Raw genomic sequence first — 16,356 nt, 5'->3', positions numbered from 1 at the left:
TTGGATATTAATTATGGGAAGTTGATATAAATTTGTATAAAAATGTAAATAAATAATCAAATTAAAGAACAATAAATAAATATAAATTACGGTAGTAATAATCTAGTTCTGGATATGTGGGATCGATGCTATCTAAAATAGATTAGTCGTCCCTTTACGTTCCAATCTCAGGCTTATCCAATCGAACACAGAACGACTCCTACACTGTCGACGTGGGAGTCTGATTTCACTGGGAGTCGGCCTCAAACAGTGCTGTTAGAAGGGAACAGTCATGCTGGACTTTGCAATATTTGCTGTGACATTTATTGTCGTTTTGATTGGAGCAGTTGTGTATTTGTACCCGGTAAGTTACCCGCAAAAGAAGTGAAAGTTCGCTATGATGCTTTGTTGTGCTTGTACTGCACGAGTTATATCATCTGCACACTAACATCTACATTCCCAATTTAAAATTCCCAGTCAAGTAATTCAACATTTCCCCGAAGCCTGAATGATAGTTAAGTTATGCCACGTTAAACTGATTCACTTTGAACTTTTACCATTCGCGAAACGTAATTCTTTTGGATCAATTTCCGAATGGGAATTAAAAATTAATTTGCTAAATTCTATACAGACCTAGAGTGGCTCTTAAACCAGTTTACACTAATTACAACGATAATGACCAATATTAAAATACAATAAGTGCTGTAGTGTTCATCAAAAACAGGACGGGATTTTATCCTTATTATTGTGAGCTACTTTAACATTGAGCAATTTGAGCATCACCAATGCCCTTAAATATAACAAAATAGGAAAACTGTCCATATTGATCATATTGAATGTGTATTAGTTGTTTTTATTACATGTAAATGTAGTTGGGCTTTTTAAAGTTAAACACAATTAAACTGTACTCATCTAGCAATTCGTTTGCATACCACTAGAGGGAGCCTGGGTACCACAATCATTGGTCATCCGACTGACGGATTAAAAAGAATTATATAATGTCCTTTCAAGATGAAAAAAAAATATGTGTGAGTGTGTGTTTCTTTGAATTCATGTGATGATTATGAATTAGTCTAATTGCTTGCGGTTTTCAGTCATCCAGAAGATCCTCCGACATCCCGGGTCTCAATCCCTCCGATGAGAAGTAAGCAACTTGCATGTTCTATGAAACATCACTCTGCTACTTTCATATCTCAATCAAATCCAATTTTGTTTCGTTAGGGATGGCAACCTGCAAGACATTGTGAACAGAGGCGGTCTTCATGAATTCCTGGTAGCTTTACACGAGGAGTTTGGCTCTGTGGCTTCGTTCTGGTTCGGTCGGCGGCTGGTGGTAAGCCTGGGCTCCGTCGACCAGCTGCGGCAACACATCAACCCCAACCACACAAGTAGGCGTGACCAGTGCAAACATGTAAGAATGACAGTTGTGATTTGTTTTTCATTTTGGGGTTTCCTCCGCTTCCCGCAGCTGACTCCTTTGAGACGATGCTGAAGTCGTTGCTCGGTTACCAATCGGGAACGGGCGCGGGGGTCACCGAAGCCGTCGTCAGAAAAAAGATGTATGACAACGCCATCAATGAGACGCTCAAGGAAAACTTTGCATCGGTTCTCAAGGTGCGGCTTTCAAAACAGAGCAACATCTCGGCGCTCGTCACGGTGCCAATTTCTCCATCTTGTGTTTACCAGTTAGTTGAGGAGTTGGTTGGAAAGTGGGGGTCTTTCCCAGAAGGTCAACACATCCCGCTATGTGCCCACCTGTTGGGTCTCTCCATGAAAACCGTCACCCAGCTGGCCCTTGGCGAGAGCTTCGGAGAAGACGCCCAAGTCATTGCCTTCCGCAAGAATCACGACGCGGTGCGAAGTGAAACTGAAACCAATCTCGGAGTCCACAAAGAAACCTTTGTTTTGTTTTCATCCCGGCAGATCTGGTCCGAAATTGGGAGAGGTTACTTGGACGGCACCCAGGAGAAGAGCTCCAGCCGAAAGACGCTCTATGAGACAGGTTGGTCCACATCGGGGCTCAATTTTCCGAAATGACTCGATTGTAGATGGACGGACAGAAACACAAAATCGATAGATGTGCCACTGTGAACAAATGAATGTGCTTTTTTTCTTTTTTTTTTTAGCGCTGACGGAGATGGAGTCTGTGTTGCTGTCTGTGGCCAAGGAGAGAAAAGCCAATAAGAAGCAGATGGTGTTTGTGGACGTGCTGCTTAAGTCGTCTCTCACAGAGCGACAGGTGAGTACCCATCCAAGGATTTTATTTTTTATTTTTTTTAATAACTCGCGTTGGATTAGTGGGAAGCGTTTGCACAAACTTTGTTGTTTCAGATCATGGAGGACTGTATGGTGTTTACTTTGGCCGGATGCGTCATCACCGCCAACTGTGCGTGTTGCGTCGCATTGCATGTCATGAAGAAAAAAATAAAATAAAAATCAAGTCATTTTTGTGCTCTCCAATCCCTTTGACAGTGTGTATCTGGGTTCTTCACTTCCTGTCCACCTCGGAAGAAGTCCAGGATAGGTTGTATCAGGAGCTGGAAGATGTTTTGGGTTCCGATCCTATTACTTTAGACAAGATCCCTCAACTCAAGTAAAACGTCTCATTATCAACGTTACAATTCATTTGTTCGCTTCCCATTTGTGTCTCGGGCTGGACGCTGTTCTATTTTCTGTCATGGAACAGATACTGCCAGCAGGTTTTGAACGAGACGGTGAGAACTGCAAAGTTGACTCCCGTCGCTGCCCGACTTCAGGCGTTGGATGGAAAAGTTGATCAGCACGTCATCCCCAAAGAGGTGCAGTATATTATTTGCTTTCCCGACATTCGTGTCATACAACATTAATCTGCTGTCATATTTCAGACACTGGTGATTTATGCTTTGGGTGTAGTACTGCAAGATTCCAAAACCTGGAGCACTCCAAGAAGGTTTGTTTATTATAATCACTTCAGGATGACATATTTACAATATAATTTGATTTACTTTCAGATTTGACCCAGATCGGTTTGAGGAAGATTCAAGCAGAAAGACTTTCTCTCTGCTTGGTTTCTCTGGCAATCAGACGTGTCCAGAACTCAGGTAATGAAAAGCAAAAAATAAATAAATAGTTACATCAAGGTGAACAGTCTGAAATTTGAGTTGTTTGCGTTTTCCTGACAGATTTGCGTACACGATAGCTACTGTCATGCTCAGCACATTAGTGCGGCGGATGAGGCTTCATCAGTTGGAGGGTCAAGTCCTGGAGGTCAAATCCGAGCTGGTTTCAGCACCAAAGGAAGAAACCTGGATCACTGTCAGCAGGAGAAGTTCAACTTAATCGTTTGTAGATTTTTTTGATTGGGAGTGGCTCGGATCAACTCGACTTGTACAGTTGCCTCTCCACTGAGTTATATGTGTGGTCCATCATGTTCATCGTATTTTCACATCGTTTCCTTTGACTTTTCAGATTACAGGAGTGGTGTACTAAAAATTTAAAATCCTGGGATTAAAAAAAATAATCATTTCATTTGTGTTTACAAATTTTATACACACACACACACCCTTCCCATGCCTTTTTGCATTTCTTTATATAAAAACTCCACAAGAGGGCGCCATTGACTTGTATGTTACGCCAATAGAGAACCACGTAGAATTGTTTTTTTTTCGGGGGGGGAGCACAAAAATGCTGCCTTGTGCAGAAAAACATGCACATTGGATAAACTCAGACTGTGTACAGATTAATTTAATATCGGAATGAAATATAAGACTTAAATTTACAAATGAAAAAAATAATTTTGTGGCCGTAATGGCATGTACCTCTCTCCCGCAGAAAGGGGGAGACGTACTGTCTATCTTTACTATAGTCGCATCTTTAGTATCTGAAATTCAAATGGCACATTTTCATACATCAGGCGAAAACATTCCTCCATCCACGATTCATTCATCTTCTTCCACTTAACCAAAGCCGGGTTGCAGAAGCAGCAATTTATGAAAACTTCCCTCTCTACCCCCCAGCAACTTTCTCCAGCTCCTCCAGGGGAATCCTAAGGCGTTTCCAGCTCAACCGAGAGTCTATCCCATATTTTGTGTCATTGTAATGCAACAAAATGATAACATTAAAAAGATATAAATCGACCGTCTTCCAATGTGTGGAGTACAGACACAGTTACAAGGATTGTACTCTTGACATCCACCCCATACTTGCAGTACCGCACGCAACCGTAGCGGCGCCAGTGAGACCACGCTGCCTCGCCAAAGATGTGAAAATGGCGGAGCTACAAATGCTTTTGGAAGAGGAGATTCCAGCAGGTCGCAGCGCTCTGTTGGATAGTTTCACTAATTTGGAAAGAGTCGCCGAATATTGCGAGAGTAACTATGTCCAGGTAAGCATTTTCCGGTATGTGAACACATTTTTCTTCAACGCTATTCGCATGCGCTACAGTTTCGTTGCTCGGGGTAGCTGTTGCTAGTATGGCTTTCGACGAGATGCGGTGGTTAGCCAAGCTCAAATCAAAGCCATCAACAGTGCGCCCGATATGTACAAGTCACGGGCTCTTTCTCGTTGTCCCGGCGTGTGTTTAACGAACACGGTCTCAAAATCATTGCCACTCCTGTGGAACAAAACACCTTTGCGACTTTTCCAATCGCCGTGGGCTAGTGTGCTACTAGCCACATAGCTTGCAGCTGACCATCAGGTTGCGACGTTTGAAATTGCCTTGATAATCAATTGATTTGATCACTAGGATCTCCGATACAATCGCGAGCTGTCTGTCAACTGTGTGGATAGTGGACGACAAGTCGGGTGTATATCTGATCATCTTTGGGCGACACATTTTTTGTCATAGCCGTGGCAGTGGGCTGATTTATGATCTTGTGCACAAACGACTCGTTTTAAGGGGTGTTTTCACGTTGACTATTTTTATCTTAGTTGCTCGTATAATATTTCTTTATTACATTCAACTTCAAGGTGGCATGGCGGCACTTGTGACATTTTCGTCCTTTTTGTATGATACGTTTGTTAACCCTCACACTTCCTTTTGATGATGACGTTTGGCATCTGTCATCTAAACTGTTTGCTTGGCAATTTATTGTAGAGTGAAAGGCATTTTGTCACGGGTGTGTTATCAAAATGAGGGTTTGGGATTATTTCTTTTATTTTTTTTTAAATGCTGGAAGAGCAGGTCTGACTGGTTGCTGCTAGATTTCTTTTCACATCTCATTAGACTACACGATCACTGCCATGCTGAACCTCCTGTAATAAATCCGATTTTTCTGGACAATTTCCCTCAGTGACAAAATATTCTTGTTTCATTCTGATGCGAAGCATGTCGTCATAGAATTGGAGTTATGGGAGTTTCAGTCTTTACCGCTCTCAATACATTCCCTCGATGTCAGCAAGGAAGTGGAATTTCCATGTCAGCTATGATCCATTTACCACTTTCATTTCGCTCATAAAGTCACCAGGCTTTCCTAGTTGGATATTTGTTTTGTATACGTCATCTACAAGTTTTGAAGGCTTCAGTACGTCTTTGGAGAATGTCCGATTCACAAAGCTGTATTTAATAAAGTCGAGGTTGCACTGTTTTTTTTTTTTTCCCACCACTTCAGATTTCTATTTGTCTTATTTAAATATGCATCGTGTTTTTAGCTCTTAGGTTCATTCAAGACTAAATTGTCTCTCGAGGTGTGACCGCTAATGATTTGGTCTATATGTCCCCCTGTGATTAGCTAGGAATCAGTCAAGGCCTTTAGCCCAAAGTCAGCTGGGATTAGAGCAGACACTTTCATCTTGTGTCATTACCACAACATTCATTAAATGTCACCACTGCCTCTTCCAGTCCCCAGATAAGGAGCGAGCGCTGGAGGAGACCAAGAACTACACCACTCAGTCGCTGGCTAGCGTGGCCTACCTGATCAACACGCTGGCTAACAATGTGCTGCAGATGCTGGACATTCAGGCCTCGCAGTTGCGCCGAATGGAGTCGTCCATCAACCACATTTCTCAGGTGGGCCCTGAGCTGCTGACATATACACATAGTATTACAGATACGACAGAGAAGCCCTGTTGACTGTGTGCAATCTATTTCGACATGATTTATAGAGAGATGAGTTATCAGCCAAATGACATGGTGTTTTGTAATTCTGCCCTTCCCGAATGTGCTTTCAACTGTTAAATGACACTTTAGTGCACACGTTTCAAGGCCCGGGGGCCCAAATGGCCTGCCGCATAATTTCTGGTGGCCTGCGAAGACAAATTGTGCATTGAATTCATATGTCAATAACAAAATTTCACTTTTGGAAAAATAGAGATATTGTTAGCAATTTTTACCATTCTTTTTTTTTTTTTTAAATAATTTTCATTTTGAATTATTTGATTTCAGTATTTCATTTTTAAATATTTGAACCACTTTTATTCATCTCTGTTTTGAAATCTAGTCTTTCAAGCCTTGCTTTAAAAACAGGGTCAGTGCTAATGCTAAAATCCCACTGACAAGCTAGTGGGGAAATTAGCATTAGCCTCTGGGTGATATTGCTTCAAATGAAATAGTCACGCACACACAAATGCTGTAGGAAGAAACTAAGAAGGATGTTTCTGTCTTCAGACGGTGGACATTCACAAAGAGAAGGTGGCCAGGCGGGAGATCGGCATCCTGACCACCAACAAGAACACGTCCCGCACACACAAGATCATCGCGCCAGCCAATCAGGAGAGGCCGGTGCGCTACATCCGCAAGCCCATCGATTACAGCCTGCTGGATGATATGGGACACGGAGTCAAGGTAAAGGCAAAACAAAAAGGGGCCTCTCAGGCGCTTTCATCCGCATTTGAGCCCATTACTGCCGGGTTCTGGTCCAGACTTTGGTGACTTTTTGCTAAGTTTCAATAAAGTGCAGTTTTATATCATCAACAGAAAAATTGCACTTAAGAAATAAATTCAAATCAAAATGTTTTTTGTTTTTTCTAATCTGAAAATTAAAACCGTATTGTCAATGCCAGTGCCTGGCAACTCGATCTATTCTGGCCCGATGGAGACAAAAAGGCTAAATGAACCTAATTTGGGATGATTAGGGAAAAACATTGAATGTTGCCAATTTGCCATTTCAAAATTGGACAGCTACTTTCTATCCACCATTAATCAGTTGTGCTAATGCTTTGGAGATTAATTTGGATTATCTTGTGAGATCAGTGCAAATCTAATGCTTCATGTTAGCGTGACTGAACCCCAGCTTACATCAGTTTTCATTTTGCTTATTTTTTTTTGTCTATGATGTTTGAAAATGCTTGTTTTCAATGTTGAAGGCTTCTCAAAGGGAATAACGCTTGCGCTGTTGTTTTTCCTCTTTTCTATTGCGCACTAATCTGCTGATTTTCTTTCTCTTTCTTTCTCTCTCTCTCTGCTCCCCTTATTTTATTTTTGTAATCAACCGTAGTGGTTGCAAAGGTTTAAGGTAAGATTTTCAAAGCTGCCCCCTCAAAGACTTTTTTTTGTTTTTATTTCTGAATGTCGCTTTTGTTGTTGTTGTTGTCGTTGGAAATTGCTGTGGAAGTTCTTAGATTTTGTTTTAAGGAGTAGTTGGTTATATATCTTTTTAATTTTATTATTTTATTTTTATTCCAAATTCAAAACCTCAGTCACTCAAACCAAAGAGTTGTGATTTAATGAGGTTGTTGTTTTTTTTTTTTTTAAAGTCCCAACTACTCATTTCGAAAGTTTTTGTTTTAATTGCCTTGGAAATGATGCTAGTCTAAAAAAAGCTGCTTTCTCACACCACTCGTCTTGTTTTCATTTAGGCCAGCGCTCAGAGCATGAAAGCCGGCGCCGGTGGACTCCCTCGCACCAACCCGCCAACACAGAAGCCTCCCAGCCCACCTATGAGTGGGAAAGGGACCCTCGGGTATGTCACCTTTTTTATTTTTCATTCACATCGCCGTTTGCTTTGTCTCTGTGCTCCTTGTCCAGTACTCGCTTTGTGCGTCGAACATGAGCTCCGCACAGATGGCGGGAAGTCAACACTTCATCCAACCACAAGCAAAAGCTTTCAAAGCAGGAGCTTTTTGCCGGGTTTTTGTTGGATCGTGGAACCCGTCTGGTCGGCTTCGTTGGGGACCTTGCCGAGTCTCGGGCTTGGTCTTTGTCTGTGTGTAGCTGCCGAAAAGAATTTGCTGGATTTGCGAGTGACTTGTGTTCCATCTGCTTTGTGACTTTTCTGCTGTGTGGTTTTGCTCAGTGTTAGTCTCTGCAAGAAGCATGTCACCACAGCTGCACCTCCATAAAGGATCCGATGTCGCGGTCTTTGGCTAAAGACTGACATTTATTATTATTTATTTTTTTAAATTTACTCTCCTTGAGTTTTTTGGTATTGGCTTGCCCATTCTCGGCTGCCGCATATTCTTCATAGCAATATTTTGCCTTTACACCTGAGCCGTTAATTTATTTTTTTGTCAGCCTTTTATGCTTTTTTAAAATCTGTTTATTTTCTAGCTTTCGGCTGAATGCGTCAGGCGTTGTCACCGTGCATCGGTTGCGCCCAGCTGTTGCTACCCTCAGCCAGCCCCAATGTTCCACCTGTCGTTCCCCATTTTCTTTAAGTTTGCACTTGTTTGTTTCCCGCCTTTCCCCCCCTTCCCTTCTCCTGCAATTCTCGGTGGATGCCCCTCCACCTCACCCCACCCCTCGACCCTCTCACAGGAGACACTCCCCATATAGGACGCTCGAGCCGGTGCGTCCTCCCGTTGTCCCTAACGACTACGTCTCAAGCCCGACGCGCAACATGGCGCACCCCCTGCCAAGCCCAGCACGCAATGCATCTGTTAATCAGAGGAACCGCACGTACAGGTACCCCCCCCCTCCACTCCCTCCCCAGCATGCCTCACTATGTGTAGAACACAGGCCCCGCCCTTTTATCCGTCTCCTTTCCTACACTTGAACCTGACCCAGCGCTGGATAGTCCTTGTTCCGAGTCCTGACTCTCAATCTCTTAAAATACCAGGCAGCAGTACAAAGCCCGTGTAACATAACCTCCAAGACGAAACTCTTATCCAGGACGATCGTTTAATGTAGGATAGCAAAAAAAAAAAAAACACATCTCCGTCTGTTGCGCAAGAGCAATGACAAGAAAGTCCAAGGCAAATCAAATATTTTTTAGCTTCATCCATTTTCATCTCACCGCAACACTGCTTTGTGCTACTCCGGCGCGTCACATTGGTGTTTTGTGTGCTGTCGTAGCCGTGCGGGCTTTTGCTAGGCTGCTTTTGATATCTGTGACATCATTTGGAGTGATTTTTCTCTGCGACGGCTCATGCCGTGCTAAACGTGGAATCCCACAATGTGGTCGTGGTTTGTGCGTGTCTTGACCTCTTTACTGACCTACCACTAGCAGCGGGAGCAGCGGCGGCAGCCACCCCAGCAGCAGTCGCAGCAGCAGCCGGGAGAACAGCGGCAGCGGCAGCGTGGGCGTGCCCATCGCCGTGCCCACCCCGGCCCCGCCCACTGCCTTCCCAGGTACCGCCCTTGTTTGTCTGCTCGCAATTCTGCTGACTCCACTACTCTGGCCTCTGTGCACTCTTTTGAAAAGTTCGACGTGAATGATCCCCAAGGATTGTAGAAGGTTCCTCTTCTCCCTCACCTTTCACTTTCTCTTCTTCCTTTCTTGCACCTTTGTTCCCCACCCCGCTCCAGCCAACACGACTAAACCTCCACCCAACACCGCCACCACGCCTGGTCCCCTACCCCCCGTCCTCGATGGCCCCCCCCAGGCCTCTAACCCACCTGCCGAGATCCCGCATGTACCCCCGCCCCCTCCCCAGCTCCCCCCCTCCGCAGCCCCCACCGGCACAGGACATGCTACTTATGGAAACGCCGCACAAGGTGAGTGTCACCCAACGCGGAAACCCCCGACCACCACCCCCTGCCCATCATCTCAGCTGAGCTTCATGGTCCATACGTGGACACGTGAAGCAGTACTTCACATCTCAATCAGGAATACTGTTTTTACGGAGTACTCATCTTAATGCTGCCTCTGTTTCCATGCACCCCCCCCCCCCGTGCATCTTTTCAACCTTCACAACTGTTTTATCATGATGTGATGCGCATGAATTCAGCCTTTGTGATGGTGCTACTACCTTTTTTTTTTTTCTTGTGCTGTATTTATTTTAAAGTGGTGACCTCCCCTTCCCAGAGCTCTCTCTAAGGGAGAAGACAAAATGCTTTCTAAATGTTGCCTCTTGGTGGCAGGTGCTCCTCAATTCTTCAGCATGAATCGCCCGGCGCAGCCCACTCAGAACGCCCATGTGGGAGGATCGCTGCCGTACCGACGCCCCTCATCCGTCACCGGCCAGCCTAACACGACTCAGAACCAGAACCAGCTCAACGGTGGACCGCACTTTGCCCAAAATCAAGGTCTAAAATTTTGCTCACGTTTGTGCAGCTCAGGTTGATTTGTATTTATTTTTTCTAGTGTTTGAGTTAAATGCGCTTCAGCTTCTGTTCAAAGTCGCAACTCTCAGACCTTTGAAAACAGTATTCTGTCTGGTTTTGATGTCGTTGCTGTTCTGGACAACGTCACACACCATTCAGACACATGGGCTCAATTGTTCAAGGGTTTAAAATTACCACAAGGTGGCGCCAAAGCAGTATATGAAACTCAACGCATTTCAACATCAATTCTTGCTACCAAAATGACACAAAATGAAGTCGTACTATAGAAATACAAAGACAACGCCATTTAGGTGGGTTTTTTTTTTTATATGAAAAATGTGCTCATATACACATCACTTATTCATCAGGAATATTTAGCATATGTTAAAATGACCTGAGCTCAGTCTACTACCCCTCCCCGCTCCATCTCAACACTGTTTTGGCACTTGCAGGCCCACTTGCGCCCCCTCCCCCTTCCATGCAGATCACCCCTCAACTGCCCCTGATGGGCTTTGTGGCCCGAGTTCAGGAGACCAGTAAGTGGTTTGAGTACCTTCTGCATGACCTCCATGTGTACACCCGGTCGTCACCTCAACATTTGGGCAATTTATTGTCCCAAAGTTGTGACTTAGGAGAGCTTCATTTTCCTTCCACAACCAGCCTCATCATTTTCAGACTTGCTTGGAATCAGCATGGCCTCTTAGTTGTCATCCTCCGTCACTTGCTTTTATAGACGAAACGCATTGAACCCGCAAAGCCCCTTTTCCACAGCAGAATGACAATTTGACCTTTTTGTTTCATGCATGTCACGGTCTTTTACTCCAATGCATGGGAATGCCCACCTTCTTGTGTCAATTCCAAACGATACTTTGTTTTTTGTAGTGTGCTCATATATTTGATTTTGTGCACCCAAACTAGTCTCAGATGTGCCACCGCCGCCCCCTCTTGCGGACGAGCCAGTCTTTGATGACCCTACACCTCCTCCTCCCCCACCGGAGGACTACGAGGATGACGAGGAAGAAGAGGAGTCGGCGGTGGTGGAGTACAGCGATCCGTACGCCGAGGAGGACCCGCCCTGGGCGCCACGCAGCTACTTGGAGAAAGGTCGGCTCAAACTGCACACCATCTGCAAAAAAAAAAAAAGTCATATGCAAGATATATATTTACTAAAATCTGATATAACATGATGTGACATCTGATGAACGCAAGAAGTCATGCATCGCTGATTCTGTTGTATAAATTGCAACAGGTGGATGCACAGGTTTAGTGTCACTTCTGCCATCTAGTGGATGAAAAATGTATTCTGCCTCACTGGACATGCAACTAAGAAGTTGGACCAGTTCACATTCAGACATTCTATTTTTATTTATCTTTCAGCTTGCTCATGGCCAATATGGCCACATACAGACATAGTCTATACTTGTAAATATTATATTTTTGTTTTTTTGTTGCATTTTTAACCAATGTCAATTGTCCAAAAACAGTAGAAAAGGTACAATTGAATGTCAACATGACAACATTATTGCTGGATTTAAAGATGAAATTTGACAACATTTTAAAATTCCCAAGCCTCTGCAATGAGACATTTCTTATATATGCATGAACATAGCTAAAATGACCCCCCCCCCCCCCCCCCCCTCCAAAGAAATAGGGCGGGAGTTGCAATGGACACACATTTTAAGTGCAAATGACGGGTTGTTGACTGTCCTCCTCGGACTGTCTCGCAGTGGTGGCCATCTACGACTACAGTCGGGACAAAGAGGACGAGCTGTCCTTCCAGGAAGGCGCCATCATCTACGTCATCAAGAAGAACGACGACGGCTGGTACGAGGGCGTGATGAACGGAACCACGGGCCTCTTCCCGGGCAACTACGTGGAATCCATCATGCACTACGCCGATTGAGAAACGCCCCTCGCCCCTCCTCTACGCAACCACGGAGACGAGCAGGCAGTCGGGAAGAGGAGGGAATGAGGGGGAGCCGAGGGTTAAAGGTCAGACTTTGAACAGACAGAGCACGATCACCTCCGGGATGGGACGCCGAAGAGAGCTGACGGCCGGTCCTCCTCGCCGCCCAAACAACCACTACTTACCCCCCCCCCCCCTTTTCTTCTGTTTCTTTCTGGCCGCCGGTCGATTTGAAGAGTGTTACACAACGAGGCATTTTCTTTGAATTTGTTCGGCCAAATTATTTGAGAGTCGACTATTTGGAATTTTTGCGCGCGGTCAAAAAAACGGAAAGGCGGGACAGAGGCATATGACAGAAAAAAAAAAAAATTCTCCTTGGACAAACACACGGAAACATGCAGCAAGTGTTTTGTATGCGGGCCGGGCTCATGTTGGAAGTGCCGCACCAACCAACGGTCATGATAAGCACATGCGGTGGCTTCCGAAAGTGTGTATTATCCGTTTACGCTAATGGGCAGGTCACGTGACCTTCCAAAGAAGTGAGGAGTCCCATCCTCCGTTGCACAATGTGCGGCATCTCTGGGGAAGAAGAGAAGTCTTATCAGCCCTCGGCTCGGAACTGCCCACTGGCAGTGTTCCGAAGCGCTTGGGTTGATTTCGCTTTTGTTTGACTTCTCCAAAAAGAATTTGCAGAGTGGCATGTTTCTACTTGAAGGAAAAAAAAAAATGGCTCTATTGTGATGATTTGTGTCTTAATATTTTTAGATATGCCGTGATTTTTTTTTTTTTTTTTCGCCCACCAGTGATGATGCGTTTTATTTTGAAGACACTTGTGCCATATTGAGATGTGCGTTGCAGTTGGATGGCTTCTCTCTCTCCCCCCCCCATTCCACTTTTTCAAGTTGTTTTAACCAAAAGAACATGCGTTTGTAGTGAAGCGATGTAGAAGAACTAATATAAAAGTGATGAGATTTCTTTGAATATGAAAAAGACGGCTGTTGTGTTGACATGGTTTGGACCATCACATCTGATACTTTTGTTGTCTGTCGGCAGTTTGAAGGGTGTATCATCTTAAATGCGCTTGACAGTGTCCGGCATAAGCGCCGCCTCAGTACTTAAGCCAGAAACTTTATTTTCGATATTAAAAAAAAAAAAAAAAGAGAGAGAGAGAGAAAATTATTCCAGTGGGTCTGTATGTGAGTCTTGCATGCCATGATTATCTGTGCTCCCCCCCCCCTTCCCCAAACCCACATGGCAAGATGTGATATTCTAAAAAGCAGTTGTGGCCCGCCTCATCCAAAGAAGGTAGTGTACATCCGCCTCGGGACATTGGTGACGAGGACAGGTGACAGTCCCGTGATGCCATTGTGTTGCACATTTTCAAGCAGGAGTCTCATATTTGTAAAATCCAGAGAACAAAGACAATAAAGATACAGTATAAGGATTCATTTGCACTGGTTCTCATTGTCTGGGAGATTCTGAATCAAAGAAAGGATTGTTTGAAACGCTCCATGTCGCCTTGCATGCTCAGACAGAGCTAATGCATGCACAACTCGTTCTGAGATGGCGCCTATAAACCACGAGAAGAGAGATGGGGACTTAAATGTAATTTACTCTTGAGGCCCCCGAGGTGGAGAACGACAGCAATGAAAAGTGGGCTTAACGTGTGCAGACAGGGTGCTGACAGTGAAGATGTGGAGCAGGAGTGAAAAGTTTATTAGAGAGGAAGGACATGTTCCAACAATCTTATGCTCTGACCGCCATTTGCCTCCCGCTTGTCACTCAATTAAAAAGATGATGCGAGGAAGCAAAACCACCAATTACTCGTAACCTTGTTTACCTTGTTCAAGTTCATTGGCGAGTTGGCCGGAACGCGAATTAAGATGACGTCACCCGCCATCAACCCCCCCCCCCCTTGTCTTTTATGAAGTTTTCTCGTGCTCGAAAGAATGCAGCCTTAGTTTGCACCTGAGACCGGTACTGAAGAAAAAGACATGTCTGAACAGTGAACGCGCAGTCACGCATATGGAAAATGATCACGTGTTGTCTCCTCCGTAAAATGACTCAAAAACCGCAACTGTAAATTTAAATTCAGTTCTATAATTTTTTTTGGTGGTCTTCCAAATTGTGCCGTTCAACTCCTTTTAAAGAACAGCAACTTATATATCGAAATATTCAGCATTTCATTCAAAAGTTGCGAATTTATATTTATATATTTTAGTTTCACCCACAAGATCACAAACCTTTTACATGCGACCTTCTTGCAAACGTTATGTCTACATTCCAATGTCATTTGCGAGTTGCGTCTGTTGCGACAGCCGCTGGCAATTAGTTATTTTACTTTGAAAAACACTGCAAAGGAAGTTGTGTCATTCTAGCTTGACACTATTGTGTCTTCAAGACCTCAACCTGTCTGCATCGGTGGGCGCGGGGTCGGAAAGAGCTTTCCTCTCTCTCTCAGATTTTTTTTTCTCCCCAGAAACTGCGGAACGCTCAGCCGGGGATGATCAGGCGTCCTCCCGCAGGTTTCTGACAGGAAATCCTTATTTTTTTGTGTCTGGAGGGGGGGGAAGCCCCAACTTTAAAGTGGCCGCAAGAATGGGTGGACGCAGCAGGTGGTTGACCCCACAGACCTGCTTCAGCATCAGCATCATCCTGCTTTTGGGACTCCAGCGGATACACACTCAGTACACAGGTACGGTTCACATTTTATTCAGCAACAAATTTGGTGGACGTGCGCATGTACCTGTGAGTAAAACATACCCCCCCCCCCCTTTTTTTTAAAAAGTAAAATTCATATTCATTTTAATTGACGACACATTGAATGAATAATTGAATAATGAATTATTTGGATGATTATAGCAAATGACAAAATGAAACTTTTACTTTTGGAATAGAATAAGTAAACCAACTATAAATAGACAGACAAGACAGACCAATCTGTCTGTAGTGATCGTTTTAATAGCCCCAAGCATCCGGTTTATCTTTTCAATCGATTTTTTTTTTTTCCCTTGCTCGAAAGCAATCCAAACAGGATCTTCATCTAATCCAACACTCATCTGTAATGCTTTGATACCTGCGCCGGCTGCGTGTGCGTGCATGTGTGTGGCCGTGCACACACACACACACACACACACACACACACACACACACACACACACACACACACACACACACACACACACACACACACACACACACAAGTGTGTTCTTGTTCCAGATGTTCTCCGCATCATCACTTAGGTTTGCAGTAAAGATCCGATACAGCTGGATAGTTGCAAGTTGGTTAGATTTTCCCCTCTCGGGGGCTTGTTTGTTCTTCCCGGCACATGCACACACTAAGAATAGTTAGTTTGCATATTTAGTTTGTCTTTGGACGACGTTCTGAGACATGTGGGGGCTTGAAAGGCAGCTGCGAATTCGTAAAAAAATCGTAGTCGGATACTGCGCTCTTCCTGTTGCATAATCAAATGTGGCATCAATTTACCAAAAGGGTCGTTTCAAGATGTGCATTTTTTTAAACATGGCCGTACAGGGCTAATTTTAGCCCAAAACTAAAGCGGCTTAATGACCAAGTATGATAGTTGCTGGTTTTAATGACTTGGTGGATGAAATTTCAAAAAGACGTCAAAGCTGATCAAAATGCCCCGGCAATGTTTTTCTGCCATTTGAGCATGACAGCCAAAAAGCGGGAGGGAGGGAGGAAGCCGAGTGATGAGCTCTTGAAAGGTTGTTTTGTTTTCCATCTTCCACTCGATCCTATCACATCTGCCATCGCAACGGGCTGCTCACAAGGTGTTCTGTGGGACTGGCCATGTTTTGTTTTCCAGCTATGGAACATGCTTGCCTTAAGATGAAGGCCTCTTGAAAATCATCCTTACATGGTGCCCAAATTATCAACTGGCAAACCAAGGTCCTCCTCCCCTAATCCGCTTGAAGCACAGTTTATATTATGTCGGCTATCTTGCCAATTGATGTCTTTAAGATCGAATCGACTTTTATCTTTGGTGGACATTTCTGGCTCTTTCTGTAGCTGCTGATTGCAGGATAAAAGTAGTCGGTGGCGCTTGAC

At 44.3% G+C, this 16,356-nt stretch overlaps 2 protein-coding genes across 8 annotated transcripts; both read left to right on the top strand.

Moving 5' to 3' along the window:
• Window positions 1-184: 184 nt before the first annotated feature.
• On the top strand, window positions 185-3,486 carry cyp20a1 (cytochrome P450, family 20, subfamily A, polypeptide 1). The gene is made up of 13 exons (XM_085911797.1): window positions 185-343; window positions 1,074-1,123; window positions 1,201-1,367; window positions 1,448-1,593; window positions 1,666-1,833; window positions 1,903-1,981; window positions 2,106-2,218; window positions 2,311-2,365; window positions 2,452-2,572; window positions 2,666-2,777; window positions 2,844-2,908; window positions 2,970-3,059; window positions 3,141-3,486. Exons 1-13 carry the CDS (start codon window positions 272-274, stop codon window positions 3,295-3,297), a joined length of 1,395 nt encoding a protein of 464 aa, XP_085767923.1. The 5' UTR covers window positions 185-271; the 3' UTR covers window positions 3,298-3,486.
• Window positions 3,487-4,114: 628 nt separating this feature from the next.
• Window positions 4,115-13,728, top strand: abi2b (abl-interactor 2b). Of its 7 annotated transcripts, XM_085911785.1 has the most exons (11): window positions 4,115-4,342; window positions 5,798-5,965; window positions 6,563-6,739; window positions 7,753-7,856; window positions 8,651-8,797; window positions 9,339-9,464; window positions 9,630-9,829; window positions 10,196-10,360; window positions 10,831-10,914; window positions 11,297-11,482; window positions 12,106-13,728. In XM_085911785.1, the coding sequence occupies exons 1-11, from the start codon at window positions 4,226-4,228 to the stop codon at window positions 12,279-12,281; spliced, it is 1,650 nt and encodes a 549-aa protein (XP_085767911.1). In that variant the 5' UTR covers window positions 4,115-4,225; the 3' UTR covers window positions 12,282-13,728. The 7 variants fall into 7 exon arrangements, with proteins under 7 accessions (XP_085767911.1, XP_085767867.1, XP_085767856.1 ...); XM_085911741.1 differs by lacking the exon at window positions 9,630-9,829 and having other exon boundaries at window positions 4,117-4,342; window positions 9,342-9,463; XM_085911730.1 differs by lacking the exon at window positions 9,630-9,829 and having other exon boundaries at window positions 4,117-4,342; window positions 9,339-9,463.
• The last annotated feature ends 2,628 nt before the right edge of the window (window positions 13,729-16,356 follow it).

Source organism: Syngnathus leptorhynchus, chromosome 1 (genome assembly GCF_054491065.1).
Source record: "Syngnathus leptorhynchus isolate UIUO chromosome 1, UIUO_Slep, whole genome shotgun sequence".
Taxonomy (NCBI): domain Eukaryota; kingdom Metazoa; phylum Chordata; class Actinopteri; order Syngnathiformes; family Syngnathidae; genus Syngnathus; species Syngnathus leptorhynchus.
The sequence above is the reverse complement of the archived record's forward strand: the minus strand, read 5'-3'. Positions and strand labels throughout refer to the sequence as shown.

Bases quoted from the DNA above. Each gene is read 5' to 3' on its own strand.
- cyp20a1 (XM_085911797.1), top strand. From the start codon at position 272: ATGCTGGACTTTGCAATATTTGCTGTGACATTTATTGTCGTTTTGATT. The intron at 1,368-1,447 runs GTAGGCGTGACC...CGCTTCCCGCAG, and splicing joins CATCAACCCCAACCACACAA to CTGACTCCTTTGAGACGATG. The intron at 2,366-2,451 runs GTGCGTGTTGCG...TCCCTTTGACAG, and splicing joins ATGCGTCATCACCGCCAACT to TGTGTATCTGGGTTCTTCAC.
- abi2b (XM_085911785.1), top strand. From the start codon at position 4,226: ATGGCGGAGCTACAAATGCTTTTGGAAGAGGAGATTCCAGCAGGTCGC. The intron at 9,465-9,629 runs TACCGCCCTTGT...CTTTGTTCCCCA, and splicing joins CCGCCCACTGCCTTCCCAGG to CCCCGCTCCAGCCAACACGA. The intron at 10,915-11,296 runs GTAAGTGGTTTG...CACCCAAACTAG, and splicing joins GGCCCGAGTTCAGGAGACCA to TCTCAGATGTGCCACCGCCG.